This window comes from Nomascus leucogenys, chromosome 13 (assembly GCF_006542625.1).
Source record: "Nomascus leucogenys isolate Asia chromosome 13, Asia_NLE_v1, whole genome shotgun sequence".
NCBI classification, from domain to species: domain Eukaryota; kingdom Metazoa; phylum Chordata; class Mammalia; order Primates; family Hylobatidae; genus Nomascus; species Nomascus leucogenys.
In genome coordinates this window covers 100,266,018-100,290,684 of record NC_044393.1, presented here as the reverse complement: position 1 = coordinate 100,290,684, position 24,667 = coordinate 100,266,018, and the positions used below count along the sequence as shown (strand labels likewise).

The following is a 24,667-nucleotide window of genomic DNA, read 5'->3' as shown; positions in this document are numbered from 1 at the left end:
AAGTTTTTATAGTTTTAATTAGAATGAGTAACATTTCTCTAAACACATTTAACCATGCAGACTGATCTCGGTCAGTCGTCAGTTTTTGATTTGCTTTAACATTAGATAGAGAAATGTATGAAAATGTATGAAAATTCTTAAATTGGGAAATGTCTTTTGTTTTAGAATATAGAATAACTAAGGTCTCAGTTAGTTTTTAATAAAGACTGGAATGAGAAAACATTTCCTTAGAGTTTGTGTTATAAAACTAAATCAACTTATTTTTATTCTGAAGGCTTGAATTCATTTTATCGTAAGGTGGAGTGAGGCACATAATAGAGAGTAAAACCTCTAGAGTCAGTCTAGCTGGCTTCTTATTGCAGCCCTACTAGTCCTTGTGGGGAAGGTTATGGAATACCTCTGAATCTTACTTTCATCATAAGTAACATGAGGGTGCTAAGAGCACACACTTTAGAATTACAGTGAGGGTCACATCTGCTCAGTACCTGAAAGGTAGGGCTTTAGTGTTTTGATGAGGAAGAAATTGCCACTATTCTTCTCTGGAAGAGAAAACTGTTAAGCACCTAATACAGTTTTTAATTAATATTAATAATTTCTAAACGCTCATCATTTGATACTTGTGTACCCTGTTTTGACAGATTCCCTTTTATGGGCCAGGCGGTAACTGGAACACAGAACAGTGAAGGACAGAACCTCGGACCACAGGCCATTCCTCAGGTAACACTGCCTATAATGAGTCACTCTAGAATGTACGCTTTTCTGTTTCCCAGCAAACTCATGCTTTAGAGTAAGGCCCCTGCTAGAGAGTAGTATTAGGTTTGTGCAGAAGTAATTGCGGATTTCACCATACACCATTTGCCAGTGGCAAAAACCGCAATTACTTTTTCACCAACCTAAATAGTAGCCTGAGAAGACTGCCAAGACATATCAGCACAGCCGAAAGTAACCAAAAAGACATTTTACTGCATTTTAAACAAAAGACAAATTAGGGTTAAAAAAATTGGCTGTGATTTCTGAAAAGGATGTATATACTTAAGGGTAAAAAGTCACTTGATGGCAAAACCAAATGCTCAGGACTTTTGGTTTTACTTTTATTTACTTATTTTTAACTCTAGAAGGACATTTTCATGTCCTGCATTTTAGAATTAAACTCATTATATTTAAAATGTAAAACTTCTATAAATACTAGAAAATGGCTGAGCACCGTGGCTCATGCCTCTAATCCCAGCACTTTGGGAGGCCGAGATGGGCAAATTATGAAGTCAGCAGTTTGAGACCAGCTTGACCAACATAGTGAAACCCCGTCTCTACTAAAAGTACAAAAATTAGTCAGGCGTGGTGTCGCGCACCTATAGTCCCAGCTACTTGGGAGGCTGAGGCAGGAGAATCGCTTGAACCAGGGAGGCAGAGGTTGCAGTGAGCCGAGATCACGCCACTGCACCCCAGCTTGGGTGACAGAGCGAGACTTCGTCTCAGACAAAGCAACTAGAAAACGGTATGCTCTATTTGTTTTTTCCTTTTTTCTTCCCATCCTTGTTGAAAGATATGCTATATTCTTAATGTAATATCAAGCAGTATCTGGGGAAGTAAAACTCATGTAGTATTTTTGTCAATGATTTTTTTTTAGAAAGGGAGCTACCTGCTATAACATATGTCCTGTTTTCTTCCTTGCCCTGCCAGTTATGCTTTAGATTTATTATGCTGATAATTATATTCTCATTAAAAGAGGAAACAGAAGCCATTTGATGTAATGGGAAAAGCATAGCCTTTATAGCTGAGTTTTTTAAAGAAATTATAGTTCCACTATGAATTTACTGTGCAGCTTTGGGCAAATTCTTTAGCCTCTTGTTTTTTAATATGTCAAATGTTAACTGCTTTGTAGTATTGTGAAAATTGCACACAATACATTCTGGCTGCTAGTATACGTTTATAATTATTACCTTGTATACAGCTCATGCTAAGGAGAACTTGTGACAACTGGATAAACATTTTTCAACATTAATTTGTTAGGTGATTATCAGGGACTTGTGAGATTAATAACTGCTTGTTCAGTCACCTGGAAGAAATAAGACTTAATTTGAAAATAAAACGAATTAAATACTTTTTATTTACTTATTTTTTTTTTTTATTTTTTTTTGGGAACAGGATCTTGCTGTGTTGCCCAGGCTGGCCTCAAACACCTGGGCTCAAGCAATCCTACCACCTCAGCCTCCCAAGTAGTCAGGACTACAGGTGTGTGTAGAAAATAAGACTAATATTTTTATTAACGTATTTTTCTTTTATATTTGTGCATGTTAGAGACATTAGTTTTTGTTATAAATAACCATGCTGTGGAGTGGCATTTAGTCAATCTGGAACTTGTGTTTGATTGAAGAAGAAACCAGGTAAACTTCATCAAAAAGTGAGATTTTTTATATGGATCTCTCGCTTAGTATTAGCCGTAATTGATTTGCCCTGTATTGTATTTCTGATGAATAATCGTTTACTTCAAGCATAATTGTTTTCAGCCAAAATCTAGACAATATAGTAGTTCAGAGATAGTAATAAGAATTCAGAATTAGGTTGCCACCACTAAATTCATTCTACTTTTTATAAAAAACCTTTAAAAGATATCTTAAGAAATTAAAGGTTTTTTTCTTCCATTTCTTTTTCTTTCTTTTAAAGTTTTTTTCCCCCCTTTAACTGAAATGTGGAATAAACATATTTGTAAATTTTACTTATTTTAGGATGGCAGTATAACACATCAGATTTCTAGGCCTAATCCTCCAAATTTTGGTCCAGGCTTTGTCAGTAAGTATAAATCTAATAAGTTAATGTTTTCTGGGGATTGCTTGTCTGCACTCTATGTGTGCTGTTCTAAACCTGAAGTGAGTGTAGGTATACCAGTTCAAGCCCAGGTGCCCTCCTGTCTTATTAAACATCACTGCCCTATTAGGCAACTCTTCTTCAAGGCGTGTGTTTTCATTGCTTTTTTCACTATGCATGAAGAATTATAGTTACAGAAAAATATTTTAGTATAGAAAAACCATCTTCCCCATTCTCTTCAGTATTGTTGTTGCTGTTTTTGTATACAGATTGGGCACTTTACAGTCTATAGAATTAAACCACGTTTTGCTCTAAGAACTGTCTTTCTAAGTGACAAGGACACTAAATGGGAAAAACAAAGGGATTATACTTAGCAATAAGTTGGGTTAGCAGCATGGTGTAAAGGTCAGGTATGCAGGGTGCCCCTGAATCCTTTCTAGTTATCTGCAGGGGTCCCAAGGTGGTTCAGGATAGAGTTTAAAGTTCTCCCCAAACTGAACCTTTCTGAAATCTTCAGACTGTTTAGCTAACTTTTTTTTCACCATTATTTTTCATTTTGCTCACCTCTGCTCTCCTGGTTCCAGAAACCAGAAAGGCTTTCCTTGCGGTAGGTCTCATTCTACCAGAAGCAGAACTTCTGAAATCTTGTGAAAAAGCCTGTTCTTAAAAAATGCCCTTCAAATTTAGTAGACTAGATTTCAAGTTCATACATGTACTGGAACTTCTGGGTTTAGGAACAACCCAAAGTCTGACCTTTTGAAATTCCCCCTACATTAATTGTTACTATAATTTGAATACATATTTGCATTAAAAACAAGTAAAGAACTATACCAACTGGCTTTTTCTGGCTTTATTGTGCCCATTGGCTTTGGTTGGATTCTTAATGTATGACAATATTCTGTTATCATTGATGTTATTTTCAGCGAATGTCCTTCTTAGAAATGTATTTATTCATTTCTTTGTCTTGTAGTGAGTCAAAAAGGTATATTCAGAATTTCACTACATACGATGGCTTTTTTTTTTCCCCTTGGACTGGGTATCAATGAAGTAAAGTGCCCTTTAAGAATAAAGAAGAGAATATTGGTACAAAATGAAGAGATAGAGCCATTTGGGGAGAATTAATGGCAGTTGTAAAAGTAGAAAATGTTTTGCTTGGTTAACTATTCCCTCCCCTTATTTTAAAAAATAGAAACTACAGAATAATAATTACCAATGTTTTCAAGTTTTGGATTTCCTTTATAAGTCATAGACTTTAAATTATTCCATTCTAAAACATTCTGGGTTCCCTTTCTCTCTGTTTAGGATATTTTTTCATTATTAAGAAATAGGAAAGAACTTATAAACTCAGGAAAATTAACATGGGAAGTGATTTCCTAGTCTATGCACTAGACCTTAATGGGATATGTCTTTGTCTCTTCAAAATCTGTAAAGTCGTATTCATAAAATGCATGTATACCTTAGTATGTAGTTTGGCTTGTGGGTTAGAGAATTTGTTTAGTAAAAAAAGAGAATTTCATTACATAAGTCTTCTGCTTTTCCAAGATTGGATTTGTAATATTTATAAGTGCTAAGTTAACCAGTATCTCAAGAATGTGCATTCTCTGGCTTTCTCAATTAAATGTTTTTCTAAAATCTGATATTTTATCATTACATAATGGTCTAATATTTAGTATTGTGTTTTCAAATTTCCTATTATGTGGTCATGGTGAAACTACTTCCTTACAAAATAGATTTGTGTAACTTACAATGTTAGACTCTTTAGAAAATTAACACAACTGAATTTAAATTTTTCCTCAGATGATTCACAGCGTAAGCAGTATGAAGAGTGGCTCCAGGAGACCCAACAGCTGCTTCAAATGCAGCAGAAGTATCTTGAAGAACAAATTGGTGCTCACAGAAAATCTAAGAAGGCCCTTTCAGCTAAACAACGTACTGCCAAGAAAGCTGGGCGTGAATTTCCAGAGGAAGATGCAGAACAACTCAAGCATGTTACTGAACAGCAAAGCATGGTTCAGAAACAGCTAGAACAGGTAATAAATAGGTTTGCAAAATAGAAACTACCAACAATTAATGAGTAGAATGTTTTGGTGTGTCGTTCATTAGTGATTTTGACTAGTGATTTTTTTTGACTAGTATTAAATGGCATTAAAAGTACATTGCCAAAAAGTGACAGCTCTGAGACCTCTTAGTAATTGCAGCCATAACAGCTCCAGCCTTTTACTTAGAGTGATGGTCACAGCACATACTAAATAACTGACACAAAAGAGATTGAGTCTCATAATTTCAACTTCGAAGAACTATTTTCAACCTTGGTATAGTTGGAGACGTTATTTTTTCTGCACTAAGAAATCACTGCAAAGACCATGTTACTGTTATACATCATTGAGAATATTCAACTGAACTGAGGACGGAGCTCATGGGGAGACACTGGGTTTAGTTTGGAATAAGAATTGGGGGCCCAGGGAGTATTGTTGTTTACTTGGAGTTGATATTATTATTATTTCTTAATGTTTTTGTCTTAAAATACACTGGTGTACCTTATGTGAAGGACTGTTGCAGAAAAATGAAATCATTTTGCCATTATCTTCTATTATAAACCAGATGTTTATCAGAATCTTTAAACTGAATAATATACTGGAAAAGAAGAAACATGTAAAAATTTTATTTAAAATAAAATAATAGTAGTGTACAAAATGGGTTCAGAGCCAACTCCTAGGTATATTTACCCAAGTAAATTAAAAACTTAGGTTCAGGCCAGGCGTGGTGGTTCATACCTGTAATTCCAGCACTTTGGGAGGCCGAGGTGGGTGGATCACTTGAGGTCAGGAGTTTGAGACCAGCCTGGCCAACATGGTGAAACCCTGTCTCTACTAAAAATACAAAAATTAGCTAAGTATGGTGGCGTGTGCCTGTAATCCCAGCTATTTGGGAGGCTGAGGCAGGAGAATCCCTTGAACCAAGGAGTCAGAGGTTGTGGTGAGCCGAGCTTGCACCACTGTACTCCAGCCTGGCGACAAAGTGAGACTCCATCTCAAAAAAAAAAAAAAAAAAAAAAAAAAAATGTGAGTACTCTATAATGAACACTGTAGGAAGCACTTCCATTTACGTTGTCTTAACTACATCTTTCTGAAGGAGTTAGTATTATCCCCATTTTACAAACTGATTCATTGTAGAGGTTATAAACACTGGGTACATGTGGCCAGGCACGGTGGCTCACGCCTGTAATCCCAGCACTTTGGGAAGCCAAGGCGGGTGGATCACCTGAGGCCAGGAGTTCGAGACCAGCCTGGCCAACATGGCAAAACCCGTCTCTACTAAAAATACAAAAAGTTAGCCAGGCATGGTGGCAGGTGCCTGTAATCCCAGCTGCTTGGGAGGTTGAAGCAGGAGAATTGCTTGAACCTGGGAGTTGGAGGCTGCAGTGAGCCGAGATTGTACCACTGCACTCCAGCCTGGGCAACAAGAGCAAAACTCTGTCTCAAAAACAAAACAAAACAAAACCAAAAAATCCCAAAAAATACCTCACTGTACATGTTTGCGTATAGCTATTAGATTAGGGATTTGGACTCAAGTGTCTTATCTTCAAACCACAGCTACCATGATAACATACCAACAATAAGGTGATTATAATTCCAATTGTTTAAAACTAGGATTATTCCAGAATGAAAGGTTTCTTTTCTCTTTAAATCTGCTCTCTGGGTTCATGTTTACTGTGGGTTAATATTCTTGTAAAGATATGTTTAATAAAGTATATTTTTTTTTAGCACTTTAATTGCCTTCTGGCATATTTGTACAAAGTCTTTTGATGAGGGCCTAATTTTTGCATATCCATGGATCTAATCCTATTTAGAAACTAATACTTGAAAAATGGGATACATCATCTATTACATAGTTGCCAAAGATCCAGTATAATCTTATTAAGATAAGCAGTTGATGGTAATGTTTTAAAAAGTATTATAAAATATCATGGGAAAGACATGGATGACCACCTTATATATCCCAGATACTGTTGTGGGTGCTTTCTGTACTTTCTTACTACTTCACCAACCAATGGTAATTTCTCAGTTCTAATCAGTAAACTGGCCAGGAAAAATAAGAAAATAGGAGTTACACAACTGTCGAAGAAGAGATCAAACACGATTATTTGCAGAAAATATTAGTCTACCTGGGAAACCCAAGAAAATAGTTTGAAAAACTATTAGAACTCCTGGGTTTAGTATATTAGCATAATATTTATCTAAAAATTGAATGATATTGAAAGATATACACATCCTTTTGCATTCCTTCTTTCCCTAGCTTGCTGAATGAGATGGTGAGGTCCTCCAGAACATAGATTGCGTCTTGATTGATATCTGGTCTGTAGTATTGAGTACATTGGGACACAAAGGTTTTTGGAATGAATGAATTGATACTAGTCAGCCATTATATTAAGAGACTATTTACAGACTATTCAAAATACTGCCTTAGAGCTTGTATAGGTTTCAGAAATTGTAATTTGAGTGTTAGCCATTAAATTGAAAGTGTTCAACAAATTTAGTCTTTTTAACCTGGGCAGGGGGTGTGATATTCGTGCTGGTAATTCATCTTGTCTTAAAATGTTGTACAATTTATATATTTAAGAAATGAAATCTTAACATTTAAATGGTTCAAGTTTAAGTCTGTTATTCTGACATTGTATATTAATGTAATTTCTAGGACATCAAAATTATCTACTTGTGTAACCTTTTTTTATTGTATATTTTTTATGTATAGTATAAATAGTATATATGAGTTTCACCATAAGATTTTAATAACCATTTTTGATATTTCATATGTGAAGCACTTTTACAGATAACTTTATAAAAATCCTATTGTTAAAGAGATTGACAGTCATTAGTTAAGGCTTATCAATTCAGTTTTTTTGTGACTTTTGCAGTTACCCAAGCAAAATATGTTTGCTTCTACAGGGCCAAACTGCCCTCTGTGTAACCTCCATCAAAGTCATCAGCCAGTGTTTTACTTCAGTACCTATGCTGTATATAAATGAGTAATGATGCATTTTGTTATTCCAGATTCGTAAACAACAGAAAGAACATGCTGAATTGATTGAAGATTATCGGATCAAACAGCAGCAACAGCAGCAGCAATGTGCGATGGCCCCACCTACCATGATGCCCAGTGTCCAGCCCCAGCCACCCCTAATTCCAGGTGCCACTCAACCCACCATGAGCCAACCCGCCTTTCCCATGGTGCCACAGCAGCTTCAGCACCAGCAGCACACAACAGTTATTTCTGGCCATACTAGCCCTGTTAGAATGCCCAGTTTACCTGGATGGCAACCCAACAGTGCTTCTGCCCACCTGTCCCTCAATCCTTCTAGAATTCAGCCCCCAATTGCCCAATTACCAATAAAAACTTGTACACCAGCCCCAGGGACAGTCTCAAATGCAAATCCACAGAGTGGACCACCACCTCGGGTAGAATTTGATGACAACAATCCCTTTAGTGAAAGTTTTCAAGAACGAGAACGTAAGGAACGTTTACGAGAACAGCAAGAGAGACAACGGATCCAACTCATGCAGGAGGTAGATAGACAAAGAGCTTTGCAGCAGAGGATGGAAATGGAGCAGCATGGCTTGGTGGGCTCTGAGATAAGTAGTAGTAGGACATCTGTGTCCCAGATTCCCTTCTACAGTTCCGACTTACCTTGTGATTTTATGCAACCTCCAAGACCCCTTCAGCAGTCTCCACAACCCCAACAGCAAATGGGGCAGGTTTTACAGCAGCAGAATATACAACAAGGATCAATTAATTCACCCTCCACCCAAACTTTCATGCAGACTAATGAGCGAAGGCAGGTAGGACCTCCTTCGTTTGTTCCTGATTCACCATCAATCCCTGTTGGAAGCCCAAATTTTTCTTCTGTTAAGCAGGGACATGGAAATCTTTCTGGGACCAGCTTCCAGCAGTCCCCGGTGAGGCCTTCTTTTACACCTGCTTTACCAGCAGCACCTCCAGTAGCTAATAACAGTCTCCCATGTGGCCAAGATTCTACTATAACGCATGGACCCAGTTATCCGGGATCAACCCAGTCGCTCATTCAGTTGTATTCTGATATAATCCCAGAGGAAAAAGGGAAAAAGAAAAGAACAAGAAAAAAGAAAAGAGATGATGATGCAGAATCCACCAAGGCTCCATCAACTCCCCATTCAGATATAACTGCCCCACCAACTCCAAGCATCTCAGAAACTACCTCTACTCCTGCAGTGAGCACACCCAGTGAGCTTCCTCAACAAGCCGACCAAGAGTTGGTGGAACCAGTCGGCCCATCCACTCCCAATATGGCAGCAGGCCAGCTATGTACAGAATTAGAGAACAAACTGCCCAATAGTGATTTCTCACAAGCAACTCCAAATCAACAGACTTACGCAAATTCAGAAGTAGATAAGCTCTCCATGGAAACCCCTGCCAAAACAGAAGAGATAAAATTGGAAAAGGCTGAGACAGAGTCCTGCCCAGGCCAAGAGGAGCCTAAATTGGAGGAACAGAATGGTAGTAAGGTAGAAGGAAACGCTGTAGCCTGTCCTGTCTCCTCAGCACAGAGTCCTCCCCATTCTGTTGGGGCCCCTGCTGCCAAAGGAGACTCAGGGAATGAGCTTCTGAAACACTTGTTGAAAAATAAAAAGTCATCTTCTCTTTTGAATCAAAAACCTGAGGGCAGTATTTGTTCAGAAGATGACTGTACAAAGGATAATAAACTAGTTGAGAAGCAGAACCCAGCTGAAGGACTGGTAAGTGTAAATCATAAAAACGACAACTTTTTTCTTTGTTTTAAATTATACTTACAGCAGATTAGTACCAGCAACTATATTTCCACATTATTCTACAACCTTTTCATTCTAAAGGACCATTTTTTATTTTGTCATTTCTACCTCTCTGGAACCCATGTTTTTACTTATATCTAAACTATTAAATAATAATTTGTTTACTATTTTTTAAAAAGCAAAGGCGTGTATTGCATTTCATATATAACGTGATGTGTAGCAACTGGTTATTACCACATTGAGTTGATATGACTAAAGCAAAGTAAGTAAATGTCTATGTACTTTATTGTAAATAAGTGATTAATTTCCATTAACCTCTTTAAAATGTAGAGGATAGCCCATGCACCCCTATTAATACCCTTGGCACTCAGGGATACCACACTGGGAAGCTATTGTGTGGTTACAGTGTTGTATTGATACTTAATGTAATGTTACATGTAGATACTATTTTGTAGTTTTCCATGTATCAATTTTCTATCAGTGTTATTAACATTTATATGCTTTTTTTTTCATTTCTATGAAGAGCTAACTTGTAAATACACCTTTACAACAATCCCTCCCCTTTATTTCAGTTAACTTCATTAAGATAGTTCCAAAACTGGAGTTTCTGAGTCATGGGAATTGGTCTGCTTAATAGCTCTTGCCTGTGTATCTTTCAGAAGGTACAGTGCCATTACCAGTGCATTCATAAAGCTGTCCCTAGAGAGCTTCTCAAATTAGATTTCGTTTTCATATTTTAATTAAGGGTTGAGTGGTATATTTAGTTTTCCAGTTTTTTCATTTTAAGATTGTTAATGAAGCTCATCTTTTTGCAAGTGTTGCCTTTTTTCTTGTCTTTGACCATTCAGTAGAGATTGAGTGTTGACTTGATAGATTTGTGTAATTTTTGTAAATTTTAGTGGTTATGCTTTTACAGTTGTCACCAGTAAATATAGGCAGCTCTCCAGCACAATCTCCATCCTCTTTCTCCAAGACATCTTACACCCTGAGGAGTACTGAATAACTTGCAGCCTTCTGTCTTTTTACCCTTCTATGTATACCACATGCTGCTGCTTTTGCCTGTTCTGTTCTCCCTTCTTATATATGTCTGGCCAATATATTTTTATCTTTTGAAACGCAGTTCTTGAGTCATCTTTTTCCAGATACCTTTCTCACCTCTCCCAATCTCAAATATGTGTTGATGCCCATGTTCTCACATAACAATTTCTGTTGTACCACTCAACATTATTTAAATAGCTCCTTGAAGGATGTAGACTACATTTTGAGCATGTTTATATTAAAATTTGTGCTATATAAGAATGTTTAATGGCATGGGGAACAACCACATGTCAAGTTTAAAAAGTAGCCCCCCCCAGTTAAAGTGTGATTTAAATAAATAAATATAGTGATATATTTATTTATATATAGTGATATATATATATATATGATTAAGAAATTTTTAGATTCTTGCCACTCAGAGTGCAGTCCTCGGGGATCCACAGCATCCACATCAGGTGGGAGCTTTGTAACACATGCAGAATCTCCCGCCACAGACCTGCTTCTCAGAATGTGAGACTTAACAAGATCCCCAGGTGATTCCTGTGCATCTGAAGGGGGAGAAGTACTGCTCTAGGCAGGTGATTCTCAAAACTAAAATGTGAGGAGCACCAGGAGGGCTTGTTAAACCAAGATTGCTGGGCACCAGCCCCAGTGTTTCTGATTCTGTAAGTCTGGGTGGGACCAGATAATCTGCATTTCTAAACCAGTTCTAGATGCTCTTGCCACCCTGGAGACTTCCCTTGAGAGCCACAGAACTAGCCTGGAGATGAGCAGTCTGAGCCTGCTTTTGCCTCCCTCCATGTGCTAAGAATGGCTTTTACATTTTTAAATGGTTGAAAAAAATCTGAAGAGTAGTAGTATTTTGTGACACATAAAAATTATACAAAATTCAAATTTGTCTGTGAATTTTAAAAGTTTTATATGAACGCAGCCAAGCTCATTTATTTATGAACTGTTTATGGCTGCTTTTGAAGTACAAGGGCAGAGTTGAGTAATTATGCCAGGGGCTATATGGCCTACAGAGGCTTACAATATTTACCATCTGGCTCTTTACATAAAAATGTTGCCATCCATGCGCTAAACTATTTAGAGTATAACTGGAAACTAATTTTCAGAACCCCCAAAGATTCAATGCAGAATTCATTACAGTAAGTTCAGCTACTATAATTGTCTATAGCAAAGTATTGCTGTTAAATTTAGAAACAATGGAGCCTGAAAATATTCCTGTATTTTAAGGTATTGATAGGACTACCCTTAAAGGCCTTTTCAGGGCTTGGCTTCTTCTCACTTTGTAATGATAAAAATAAAAGGTTTATTTGTTATCATCTAGGTTCTCTCCCATTGACTTTATGTGGCCATTATTTTTCAGTCAAATATGGTTGTGAACTAATTTGAAGAACCGGTGTTTTTTCTTTTTATTGTTGTCTGGTGCTGTCTGTTCTCTCACCTAAGATGCACAGGCTATAAAGCTTTTCTGGAGCCTGTGAATTGTTTGAGCACACCTCATATTTCACTAGTTCCTAAGGGGAACCAAAAATAACTCACCAAGACCACTATGAAGAGGCTCCTACAGCCACCTACAAGCATCTCCTTCCCTTCTGCAGTCAGTAAGCAGGAATAAGGGGTTCCCCAGCCCCAGGGATGTCAGCATGAGGGGTAATGCTTTGCCAGAAAGGGCTGTGGCCTTACTAATGAGTTCTGCTCTTTCCTCAAGCTTTGCAGCTTACTGATTTCCATACCTGAGAATAACATTTGAAGAAAAGGATGATATTTTTGGAAAACTAGCATTTGACACCACTCTATCTTCCCTACTTATTTAATAACTTTTAGTGCCATGTTAGGATGATGTGTCATAGCTTGGCACTGAAGTAGCATGAACTAAAAACCAAATATGCAAATTGTTCACTTATTTTTTACCCTTTCCAATTACATTAGCAAACTTTGGGGGCTCAAATGCAAGGTGGTTTTGGATGTGGCAACCAGTTGCCAAAAACAGATGGAGGAAGTGAAACCAAGAAACAGCGAAGCAAACGGACTCAGAGGACGGGTGAGAAAGCAGCACCTCGCTCAAAGAAAAGGAAAAAGGACGAAGAGGAGAAACAAGCTATGTACTCTAGCACCGACACGTTTACCCACTTGAAACAGGTGAGGGTGAGTCATTTAGAGCAGCCCCCTTTAAAAGTCACGGATAGGCTGGGCGCGGTGGCTCACACTTGTAATCCCAGCACTTTGGGAGGCCGAGGCGGGCGGATCACGAGGTCAGGAGATCGAGACCATGGTGAAACCCTGCCTCTACTAAAAATAAAAAATAAAAAAAAATTAGCCGGGCGTGGTGGCGGGCTCCTGTAGTCCCAGCTACTCGGAGAGGCTGAGGCAGGAGAATGGCGTGAACCCGGGAGGCGGAGCTTGCAGTGAGCCAAGATCACGCCACTGCACTCCAGCCTGGGTGACAGAGCGAGACTCCGTCTCAAAAAAAAAAAAAAAAAAAAAAAAAGTCACGGATATAGGCTGGGGGCAGTGGCTCATGCCTGTAATCCCAGCACTTTGGGAGACTGAGGCAGGTGGATCACTTGAGGCATGAGTTCGAGACGAGCTTGGCCAACATGGCAAAACCCCATCTCTACTAAAAATACAAACATTTACTGGGTGTGGTGGCACACACCTGTAATCCCAGCTACTTGGGAGGCTGAGGCACGAGAATTGCTTGAGCCTGGATGGCGGAGGTTGCAGTGAGCCGAGATTGTGCCACTGCACTCCAGCCTGGGTGGCAGAATGAGACTCTGTCTCAAAAAAAAAAAAAAAAAAAAATTCAAGGACACGAGAGATCAAATGCTAAAAGACATCTGGACAAGGAACCTAGTAGACTTTTTCCAAGCAGAATTGCACCGTATCCTATTGGTATCTGAAATTTACGGTAATACAAATGGATTGATAGGTGATAGTCAAGATTTTCTTATGTTCATAAGGAGTAGTCTCAGTACCAAGAAAAAAATCTGTCCTCAGTACTTTGTTGTGACTCTGGATCCAAAGAAATGCATTGTAAATTCTATTCTACACCTTTGTAGTTGTTACAGAAAGTGGGAGACAGTTGCTAATAGTGCTGTTGGTGGTACCCAGCCTCAGTTTATGCCCCGGTTCTTGCTGAGCATAGATAAGAAATATGTTTTTCTTGTTAGATGCCTGGCAGCATTCATTTAGTACAAAGCTTATTTTTAAGTCTCAAAGGTCTGTAGTCTCTCTCACTTATTCCAGCATTTTGATTACTTGAAAATTTTAAGTCTCATTTTTCTGAAGCCTTATTCAACAAAGTTGCTTCGGGTCTTAGAAAGTTGAGCTACACTGAGTTCCTTTTATCGTGTACATTACTCTTAAATGTGTTTTTTAATAGCAGCTCTCTCTGCTCCCTCTAATGGAACCAATCATTGGAGTGAACTTTGCGCACTTTCTTCCTTATGGCAGTGGCCAATTTAATAGTGGGAATCGACTTCTAGGAACTTTTGGCAGTGCTACCCTGGAAGGGGTTTCGGACTACTATTCTCAGTTGATCTACAAGGTATGTTTCTCTGCCAAGGTGTTGTCTTGCTTCATCTTTGGGTAACATGTCAGAATTGATAGCGCTTGTCTTGTTTTTGTATTTAGTTTACATCTACTCTTCCAAGTTTTATTAAAACTTAAGTTCAGCTACAGGGTTAAAATTTTACCTGGTGAAGTATTTCTAGCATAAACATTTGAAGTTGTTTTTATAGGTAAGAATACAAATTGCAAGAAATATCTATTATGTACTTCCATGGTAGTGGAAATCCTTATTTCCTTAAAACCTTTATTAACGCTTAAAATGAATTCAAAAATCATTGTAAATGGTGGGGATTTAAAAAAAGTAGTATTTTACCTTGAAAAATGAAATTAAACAATTTTAAGTTTATCTTATGTGATAATTTAGGTATTAATTACAACTAATTCCTAGACTATTGTAGGTTTTTTGTTGTTGTTGTTGTCGTTTTTGAGACAGGGTCTCGCTCTGTCACCCAGGCCAGATTGCAGTGGTGCAATCTCAGCTCACTGCAATCTCTGCCTCCCAAATTCAAGCAATTCTAGTGCCTCAACCTACCAAGTAGCTGGGACTACAGGCATGCACCACCACACCATGAGGTCAAGGCTGCAGTGAGCATGATTGTGCCATTGCCCTCTAGCTTGGGTGACAGAGCAAGTCTCTGTCTCCAAAAAGAAAAAAAAACAAAACCTATCTTAACTCATAAGCTGTTCTCCAACCTTATTTTATCATTCTCATGAAATTCTTTATCTTTGCAAAATTTGTAATTTGACTTTGCACTTGATTTGCATGGTGTTATTGGTAGATGCCAAGTCTCTCCTTGAGAGACTAATCAGTAAATGACAAATTGGTGATAACTGTTAAGCTGGGAGAGGTGTCTGAAGAGGAACTACATTAATGATTTAGTTACTTTAGTAGTAGTATTACTACTGTTGCTTCTTTTAAAGGTCTTAGTCAATCCAGATTCTCATATCTCGGATGTGAGTTGTATTACAAGTTTAAGACCAGAAATTCTTAAGTTTTTCATAGAGCTAAGGCATGTCTTAATGAGAACTTAAGGGATATTTTGATAATATTTTGCAATTTATTGATTGCATTTTAAAGTTATCCTTCAGTAGCTGTAACCACGAAACTTGAAGAATTGCATAAATAAAATCAGGTATAAAGGAAATTAGCTTCTTAATTTCAGAGCTTAAGTAGTCAAGCTGGGTAAAGTAAGCAAGTTGATATGTCCATAAAATCACGAGTATCCGTTCCACTAAGAAGCCTCCTGGCCTTGTATGTATTGTTTTCTTGGTGTGCAAGATACATCTTGATTACATTTCTGTAGCCTTGCTTCTATGTGCAAAAAATTCACAGAACTACGTTTTAGCAAGGTCATTGCATATTTGCTCAGTAGCATATAATTTAAATTTTTTGGTCTCCTGCAGCAGAATAATTTAAGTAATCCTCCAACACCCCCTGCCTCTCTTCCTCCTACACCACCTCCTATGGCTTGTCAGAAGATGGCCAATGGTTTTGCAACAACTGAAGAACTTGCTGGAAAAGCCGGAGTGTTAGTGAGCCATGAAGGTATGATTATAGCCGCCAAATTTCACAGCTCGAAGAAATGTGCCTCTGCCAGTTGTGTATTGTGAAATGGCAATAGAATTGTAAAGTTCTACCCGTTTATCAGTGTTGACTAAATGTATTTATGATTTTGTGTTTTTGCTTTTCCAGTTACCAAAACTCTAGGACCTAAACCATTTCAGCTGCCCTTCAGACCCCAGGATGACTTGTTGGCCCGAGCTCTTGCTCAGGGCCCCAAGACAGTTGATGTGCCAGCCTCCCTCCCAACACCACCTCATAACAATCAGGAAGAATTAAGGTACAGGTTATTTTTTTCTCAAATAATTCTTGGTTATTTCCTTTTTTTTTTTTTTTTTTAAATAATGGATGTATGTGGCATAATGTCTTTAGGAATAGCATGTAAAAACATTTGAAGAGTAAAATTTGGTGAATAATCTTCAGGATTTAAAGGTTATAAGACATTGTTACCATTAAACATAGTTTGCATTTTTTTAAGCCTACATCATATAGAGAGTTAAATAATCTAATAGACATTTAATTATTAGATTATTTAAACTAATTAGGTAATCTAATTAAATAATCTAATTAAATAATCTAATAGACATTAAGGCAATGGAAAATCTCCATGCAACATATTTCAGAAGTCATTGTCCTTTAAAGGCTATTAATGCGATTTATTGGGTTTATTGTTGTTTGTGGATGTCTAAAATGAAAGAGCAGAAGTTGCTATGTCAGAGAATGCTGTCGTGGAAGAGAGTTTAAGAACTGTCTGGGGTTTGACCTCTTTGTGTCAGTTCTTTAACTGTAAGATTCTAACTGGGGAGAATCAAGTTCCCTTAGTAGATAATCGCTACCCAACTCTTTAGATCCAGAAGGTTCTTACAACTTCATCAAATAATTATCTCTTCCTTGGAAAATCTGCCCACTACCGTCTATTTGATGAGACATTTATTTAACCTAAGTCCCTTACTTTATTAATGGGGAAACTATGGACCAAAGTGGAGAATCATCTATCCCAATTGAGGATCCAGGTCCTCTTTCTACTGTACCTCAGTAGGTCAGCCTTTCTTGGGTCTCCTGCATGACAGCCACTTCTCTGCGTGAGGAGTGGGAGACAGCAGTTCCACAGGGTTGTGGAACTTAGTCTGAGACCTCACAATTGGCTTAGTAGACTCGAACTTGAACTCAACAGGAGGGACCAGTCTTTTGTTTTTCTCACCTCACTTTATCAGTTAAGAAAAATAAGGGCCGATGAAGTCAATGGCCAAGTTTTCTCCCATCTTGCCAGTGTAAAGAGCAGCAGCAGGACAGCTGTTTTCCCAGTCAGGTGGATGCAGGTGTGACCATTGCATATGTGCTTGGACTGCTCTTTCCTTTTTTTTTTTTTTTTTTTTTTAATCTTTTTAAAGTTTTCATTTTTTATTGTTAAATCCAACCAGCAGCTCTTTCCTTTTCAAGCTACAGGAGTGCTGCCCTAGGCTCAACGATCTGGGATTTTGAAAAGGTGCTTTGATGCTTTCTATGTTACATGCTAATCAGAACATCTTCCTCTTTGGCCGGTCTTCAAACTTTGGTGCTGAAGCTTCGGTTAAAAGGAAACATACCATTTAAATTATTTTGTAACTAAATATTGTTCTTGTATTTTTTTCCCAGTGTGGCTCTGAGCTGATCCATTTGCTGCTCATTGTATAGGTGCTGCCCAGAGTATCCTTAGAGCTGTGTTCATAGATGTCAGCAGGGTTGGTACAGGAAGCCCCCAGTGGTGGATTTGCACACTTTGATGTGTGTGTTTTTTTTTTTTTTTTTTTTTTTCCAGGATACAGGATCACTGTGGTGATCGAGATACTCCTGACAGTTTTGTTCCCTCATCCTCTCCTGAGAGTGTGGTTGGGGTAGAAGTGAGCAGGTATCCAGATCTGTCATTGGTCAAGGAGGAGCCTCCAGAACCGGTGCCGTCCCCCATCATTCCAATTCTTCCTAGCACTGCTGGGAAAAGTAAGAAAAACACTTAACCTTATTATTTCCCTTTACGCCAATTTATCTATGTAAATATTTTGATTTTGAAAATCCATTAACACTTTTTTCCTCTTTTTTTTCTCTCTTTTTTTAAGGTTCAGAATCAAGAAGGAATGACATCAAAACTGAGCCAGGCACTTTATATTTTGCATCACCTTTTGGTCCTTCCCCAAATGGTCCCAGATCAGGTCTTATATCTGTAGCAATTACTCTGCATCCTACAGCTGCTGAGGTAAAAGATGAAATGACTTCTAAATGTTAAACAGTATGTCCCCAATTGTAAAAGATGGGTCAGGTGTCTACCATGAAACACACACAGCAGGATCACTGAGGATAAAGGGTCAGAGAGCAGGGCTGATGCTCACTGCAGACCTCTCAGCTGCCTTTGAGTGCCATGGTTTGTCATTGAATTGGTCTCAGCCTACGTCAAGTAAAAAGGGAAATTAGAGCTCACATTTTCTTATTAAAGGATGTATACTTTAGAGAACTCTTTTTTTTTTTTTTTTTTTTTAATAGAGACACAGTCTCCCTCTGTTGCCCAGGCTGGAGTGCAGTGGCACAGTCATAGCTCACTGCAGCCTCAAACTTCCTGGGCTCAAGTAATCCTTCTGCTTTAGCCTCCTCAGTAGCTGGGACTACATGTGTGAGCCATCATGTCCATCTCAGAAAAAACTTCTTTGTAATTGTTAACAGAGAAGAAAATTAAGCAGTGAAAAAGAACTTTATCAACAGTAATAGTTTTGCAGGAGCAATAGAAATGTTCTTCAAGTAGCATCTGCTTATATCAAACATAAGTAATTTCCTGAGGATTTTTTTTTTTTTAACTCTGAATTCTGTGAAGACATTTCAGTAGAGACCAAACTAAAAGTCCAATGATGTGATATTTTGGTTATCAACAAAATACAGCAGTAGCAAGACCTTTGTCTGTTCTTATGGGATGTGTCAGAGCTGGAGGGAAGCCCCTGGAAGTAAGCTTTCTGACCACCTGTAGGAACCGACGGGGTCTGTCAGATGTTACGATATCTAAAATAGTTCAATGTGTTCCTCGATATTTAATGTTAATTGGAATCCCTTTATGAGGATTTCTGTTTATAAATTTCTTTTTTTTGATATTGGTTCGTTAGAGCTAATTTTTTTCTTGAGATTCTTTGAGTCTAAATAAAATTTGTTGAATTTTCTTAGAATCTATGTATCATGCAAAGAGGATTTATCCTAAGTGTGTATTTTTCTTCAATGGTTCACTGTTGCCTTCTGGGTGAATAATACAGCATTTGCATTTGGTTTTAGAACATTAGCAGTGTTGTGGCTGCATTTTCCGACCTTCTTCACGTCCGAATCCCTAACAGCTATGAGGTTAGCAATGCTCCAGATGTCCCATCCATGGGTTTGGTCAGTAGCCACAGAATCAACCCGGGTTTGGAGTATCGACAGCATTTACTTCTCCGTGGGCCTCCGCCAGGATCTGCAAACCCTCCCAGATTAGTGAGCTCTTACCGACTGAAGCAGCCTAATGTACCATTTCCTCCAACAAGCAATGGTGAGCTAGTGAGCTTTTTGTTAACCCCAAATCCATTCCTGATTCAAAACTTAAGCTTACTCTTTGAGATATCGATTATCTTTTAACAACAGAAAGGTAACATGCTGGCGTATAGTCCTTGGTGAACTCACCATGTGTGGGTGTTCTGTTTGCTGTGCTGTGATTTGACCTCTAGTGCTTTGGCCTGTGTATTCTGTCATGCTGTCACCAGGGGCTGTGTGAGTGCCAGCCATCTGTGCAGGCTGCCAGAGGAAGCCTGTGACAGGCTTGCCCTTGAGCAGCTTTTGTTCTTCCTGTCTCCCAACCCCCATCCCACTGCGCCTGGGCCACCTGGTACAGATGGGGCTGGTGACCTGACATGGATTCTTTTTCCCGTTCTCCTCTGCTTTCCATCCTCACCTACCTCTTGTTTTACCGCTGCACCAGCTGTATACGGCCTTTCTCTTCCCACAGAGGTGTTCACGCCCCCCATCTCTGAGAATGGAACAACTTCCTTAGACCGACCATGATGTCTCTTTCCTTCCTGCCTCGCTGGCAATCTTAGAAGCGTGCTCAGTCCAGGCCCTGGCTTCCTCCTGTTGGCTTCTACCTGTTTCTGTCACTTTTTCCCTGCTCCTTTTTGCCTTCACACTGCACCTGAATGATGCTTTCTAATTCCTGGGTCCTTATTTACATTCTTATCCTTGGCCTTGGCTCTTTCCTCATTTCTGACTCTGCAAGTCACACTTCTTTAAGACTCTTATACATATGTCATTGCATCTTTCATAAAATGCTTTTTTACCATCTTAACCTGCAAGCAAAAGTAATATCTGTTTCCCTCTCTGTCTTACTTTGTACTTAGACTGAATAGTAATCTCTCTTGGTTACTTAGTTTTATTAGATTCTTTTATACTGCCATTGCTTTCCCAGCTATTTGAGAATAGGCATGTTTCTTTATTTCTGCCCTAGTGTCAGATAATTGACTCTGTAACCATTGCTTAGAAGATAAATTTTTTTATTAATTAAATAATAATATAAAGTTAATGAACCATGTTATAATGAGTTGATACTGCATAATTTTTCACCATGTGCCACCTTGTGTCATCAGTCAGTTTTAATTACTAACAAAAGTTGATTGCCTTTAGGTCTTTCTGGATATAAGGATTCTAGTCATGGTATTGCAGAAAGCGCAGCACTGAGACCACAGTGGTGTTGTCATTGTAAAGTGGTTATTCTTGGAAGTGGTGTGCGGAAATCTTTCAAAGATCTGGCCCTTTTGAACAAGGTACTTTGCTGTTCCTTTATGACCCCACCTCCTACTCCAGCGCAAATGTCCTTGGCAGTGTCTCTTCAGCATCAGAGAGAGACACCACTTATGTGGTGTGATGGACACATGTTCCTGGTGATGGCACCAGCGTATATCAGACGTGCTTGGGGTGAACACCAAAGAGCTACAACAGGCTGTTAGAGGGAATATTATGAGGACTACATATTTTTAAATAGAGTGAACCGTGGACCACATAGTTTGGTTTTGTACATGTATTTTTTCCCTAGCTAAATTATCACATGCTAAATATTGGAACATAGTTTCCTTTCTACTATTAAGATAAAGAACCACTGTCACTTTTGAATATAACATAAAAACAATGTATACATCCTGTTTTTGTTAAATTTTGACTTGTTGAGATTCCCACACATTTCTCTTTGCGTTTTAGGATTCCCGAGAAAGCACCAAGAGGGTAGAGAAGGACATTGTCTTTTGTAGTAATAACTGCTTTATTCTTTATTCATCAACTGCACAAGCAAAAAACTCAGAAAACAAGGTGAGATTAGGATAATCTCAGCTGATAACAATGTATAACGAATGACTTCTGTGTTCTGGGCATATGGGAGTGAATAAAGATGTGTCCTTGCCTTCATGGAGCTCTGTGTGGGGAATCCAAAGCAGGTGCTGACCCGGCAGAGGAGGAGAGGGTGTAGGGAGCCTTGAGTCGTGCTACCCTTTCAACTTAGTTATTTGACAAAAGTGGGCAGAGTTATGTTTTAAAAGTTCAGTAAATAGAACACTAATATTAAAATCTTTAATTTTACCAGTTTAATATTTTTTTGAGACGGAGTCTCGTTCTGGTCGCACAGGCTGAAGGGCATTGGCACATCTTGGCTCACTGCAGCCTCCACCTCCCGATTCAAGCAATTCTTCTGCCTCAGCCTCCTGAGTAGCTGGGATTACAGATGCGTGCCACCACGCCCAGCTAATTTTTGTAGTTTTAGTAGAGATGGGGTTTCACCATGTTGGCCAGGCTGGTCTCAAACTCCTGACCTTGTGATCCACCCACCTTGGCCTCCCAAAATGCTGGGATTACAGGTGTGAGCCACTGCGCCTGGCCATAAATATCTTAATATTTTAAAATTATTTTTATTGATGTTACCCCAATAGGAAAACCTGTTTAAAGATAAAATTTAAGACTATTTGTGCATTTTAAGAGAAAACACTTTGCTCACAGTATGGTGAAAGAGGTCTGCTTTACTTGATTTTATGTAATTTGAGTGTGTCCAACTGAATAGTTGATACAAATGATACGTTTGTAATCATGTTTTGAAGGAAGCTTTTCCTGTACAGTAATACTGCCAGTCATTCCTCCATCCAGGTTATTGCTCTGGTATGTCTTTCACAGAAGAACATTCTGAAGACTTATTTTTAACAGGTAGTTGTCTGTAGTATGCCTGTAATAAAATCCAAGCTAGATGACAAATAAATTTAGACCTTAAAATATATCAGCCTCAATGCAAGAAGGATTTTTTTTTTTCACCAGATAGTTTAAGTTGGTGTGCAGTCCCTGCCTGATTTGGTATGAGGCATGTCTTTTTTCAGATACCTTGTCAGGATTGGGGCATGTGAAAAGAGGGCAGCCTGTGGGTTGGTGTTTATTAGTTTATGATACTCTGTACCATAAAGTAAATAAGCTCTTGGAGATTTCCCCTCAGCTCAACTGTTTCAGCAGCCAAATCAGAGCTGAGAAGCCTCAGAGAAAAGTTAGTATGGTTCATATGTTGACAGGGGCTCCTTCCCTTTCTCTGACATTTACACCAATTGATTAAGCCTGAGATTAACAGATGTGAATTTTAGAGTGGAGATAAGCTCTCAAGAAATGATGCTGCAGCGTTCTTATTTGGTTAAACAAAAAAACACTGTTCCATTGTACAGATTATATTAGCTCTTCTGACAGCATTGTGTGTGTGTGTGTGTGTGTGTGTGTTTTTCTTTTTCTGATTTTAATATAGTTAGAAAGGGGATTATCCCAGAAAGTGTAAGAGCAGAATATTCTTCAGAATTACGGCTTTGTGGAAAAGGCCTCGAAAGGATGCAGCACAGCTGCCATCACCCGCTCTCTATCCCTGTGCACCTTAGAGCATGGTCAGCTTCTGCGGTGCATGAGCCCCCAGCACTTACTGCTGACTCTCCCTCTGCCCCTCAGGTCACCCATCCTCTTCAGTCATACTGCTCAGCTTCTTGTCTGAACAAGAATTGCTTTTCGGGCTTGTGAATTATTTTTCTTTGTCATGGTTTCTTTATGTTGCCCAGGAATCCATTCCTTCATTACCACAATCACCTATGAGAGAAACGCCTTCCAAAGCATTTCATCAGTACAGCAACAACATCTCCACTTTGGATGTGCACTGTCTCCCCCAGCTCCCGGAGAAAGCTTCTCCCCCTGCCTCACCGCCCATCGCCTTCCCTCCTGCTTTTGAAGCAGCCCAAGTCGAGGCCAAGCCAGACGAGCTGAAGGTGACAGTCAAGCTGAAGCCTCGGCTAAGAGCTGTCCATGGTGGGTTTGAAGACTGCAGGCCACTCAATAAAAAATGGAGAGGAATGAAATGGAAGAAGTGGAGCATTCATATTGTAATCCCTAAGGGGACATTTAAACCACCTTGTGAGGATGAAATAGATGAATTTCTAAAGAAATTGGGCACTTCCCTTAAACCTGATCCTGTGCCCAAAGACTATCGGAAATGTTGCTTTTGTCATGAAGAAGGTGATGGATTGACAGATGGACCAGCAAGGCTACTTAACCTTGACTTGGATCTGTGGGTCCACTTGAACTGTGCTCTGTGGTCCACGGAGGTCTATGAGACTCAGGCTGGTGCCTTAATAAATGTGGAGCTAGCTCTGAGGAGAGGCCTACAAATGAAATGTGTCTTCTGTCACAAGACAGGTGCCACTAGTGGATGCCACAGATTTCGATGCACCAACATTTATCACTTTACTTGCGCCATTAAAGCACAATGCATGTTTTTTAAGGACAAAACTATGCTTTGCCCCATGCACAAACCAAAGGGAATTCATGAGCAAGAATTAAGTTACTTTGCAGTCTTCAGGAGGGTCTATGTTCAGCGCGATGAGGTGCGACAGATTGCTAGCATCGTGCAACGAGGAGAACGGGACCATACCTTTCGCGTGGGTAGCCTCATCTTCCACACAATCGGTCAGCTGCTTCCACAGCAGATGCAAGCATTCCATTCTCCTAAAGCACTCTTCCCTGTGGGCTATGAAGCCAGCCGGCTGTACTGGAGCACGCGCTATGCCAACAGGCGCTGCCGCTACCTGTGCTCCATCGAGGAGAAGGACGGGCGCCCAGTGTTTGTCATCAGGATTGTGGAACAAGGCCATGAAGACCTGGTTCTAAGTGACAGCTCACCTAAAGGTAACGTCTGCCATTCACATGCTGTGCAGAGCTACTTACTCTGATGTGAGGCTAATGAATGTATTTTGTCAATTTTCCATGTTTGTCTCATGTTCGTTTTATATTTTATAATGTGTATTTTTCATTTACAAATGCCAATCTTTGTGTTCTCACACCTTGCTCTCTTTGCTCTACAGTTGTCTAAACACTTTCATAGTCAATATATCTTTGAACATAAGAGTTGGTGAAGTAAATCCGAGAATGATTTGTAGATAAAGGTTGCCTGTCATTTGCATTGGGGACCTCCTTTTTCTTCTTCTTCTTCTTCTTTTTTTTTTTGAGATGGAGTTTCTCTCTTGTTGCACAGGCTGGACTGCAATGGCGCGATCTCAGTTCCCTGCAACCTCCGCCTCTTGGGTTCAAGTGATTCTCCTGCCTCAGCCTCCCGAGTAGCTGGGATTACAGGCTTGCGCTACCACGCCTGGCTAATTTTTATATTTTTAGTAGTTTTTAATTTTGTATTTTTAGTATTTTAGGGGTTTCGGCATGTTGGCCAGGCTGGTCTCAAACTCCTGACCACCCAAAGTGCTGGGATTACAGTTGTGAGCCACCGTACCCCGTGGGGACCCCCTTTTTCTTAAAGTCAGTTTCTAGAAGGCAGGAATGACATCTACACCATACTGTATAC

At 39.2% G+C, this 24,667-nt stretch overlaps 1 protein-coding gene across 15 annotated transcripts in view; it reads left to right on the top strand.

Annotated features, from left to right (window-relative positions):
- KMT2C (lysine methyltransferase 2C) overlaps positions 1 to 24,667 on the top strand; it is a 306,019-nt gene that overhangs the window by 268,966 nt on the left and 12,386 nt on the right. For 11 of the 15 annotated variants that reach the window (XM_030826223.1, XM_030826214.1, XM_030826210.1 and 8 more), the window contains 14 exons: positions 639 to 717; positions 2,727 to 2,790; positions 4,603 to 4,835; positions 7,857 to 9,575; positions 12,582 to 12,791; positions 14,035 to 14,199; positions 15,627 to 15,768; positions 15,916 to 16,063; positions 17,582 to 17,760; positions 17,877 to 18,013; positions 19,069 to 19,318; positions 20,443 to 20,582; positions 21,013 to 21,120; positions 22,881 to 24,000. In XM_030826223.1, coding sequence (XP_030682083.1) covers positions 639 to 717; positions 2,727 to 2,790; positions 4,603 to 4,835; positions 7,857 to 9,575; positions 12,582 to 12,791; positions 14,035 to 14,199; positions 15,627 to 15,768; positions 15,916 to 16,063; positions 17,582 to 17,760; positions 17,877 to 18,013; positions 19,069 to 19,318; positions 20,443 to 20,582; positions 21,013 to 21,120; positions 22,881 to 24,000 — 4,694 coding nt within the window. The remainder of the gene's footprint in view (positions 1 to 638; positions 718 to 2,726; positions 2,791 to 4,602; positions 4,836 to 7,856; positions 9,576 to 12,581; positions 12,792 to 14,034; positions 14,200 to 15,626; positions 15,769 to 15,915; positions 16,064 to 17,581; positions 17,761 to 17,876; positions 18,014 to 19,068; positions 19,319 to 20,442; positions 20,583 to 21,012; positions 21,121 to 22,880; positions 24,001 to 24,667) is intronic. The other 4 variants (XM_030826221.1, XM_030826220.1, XM_030826212.1 and 1 more) reach the window with 3 other exon arrangements.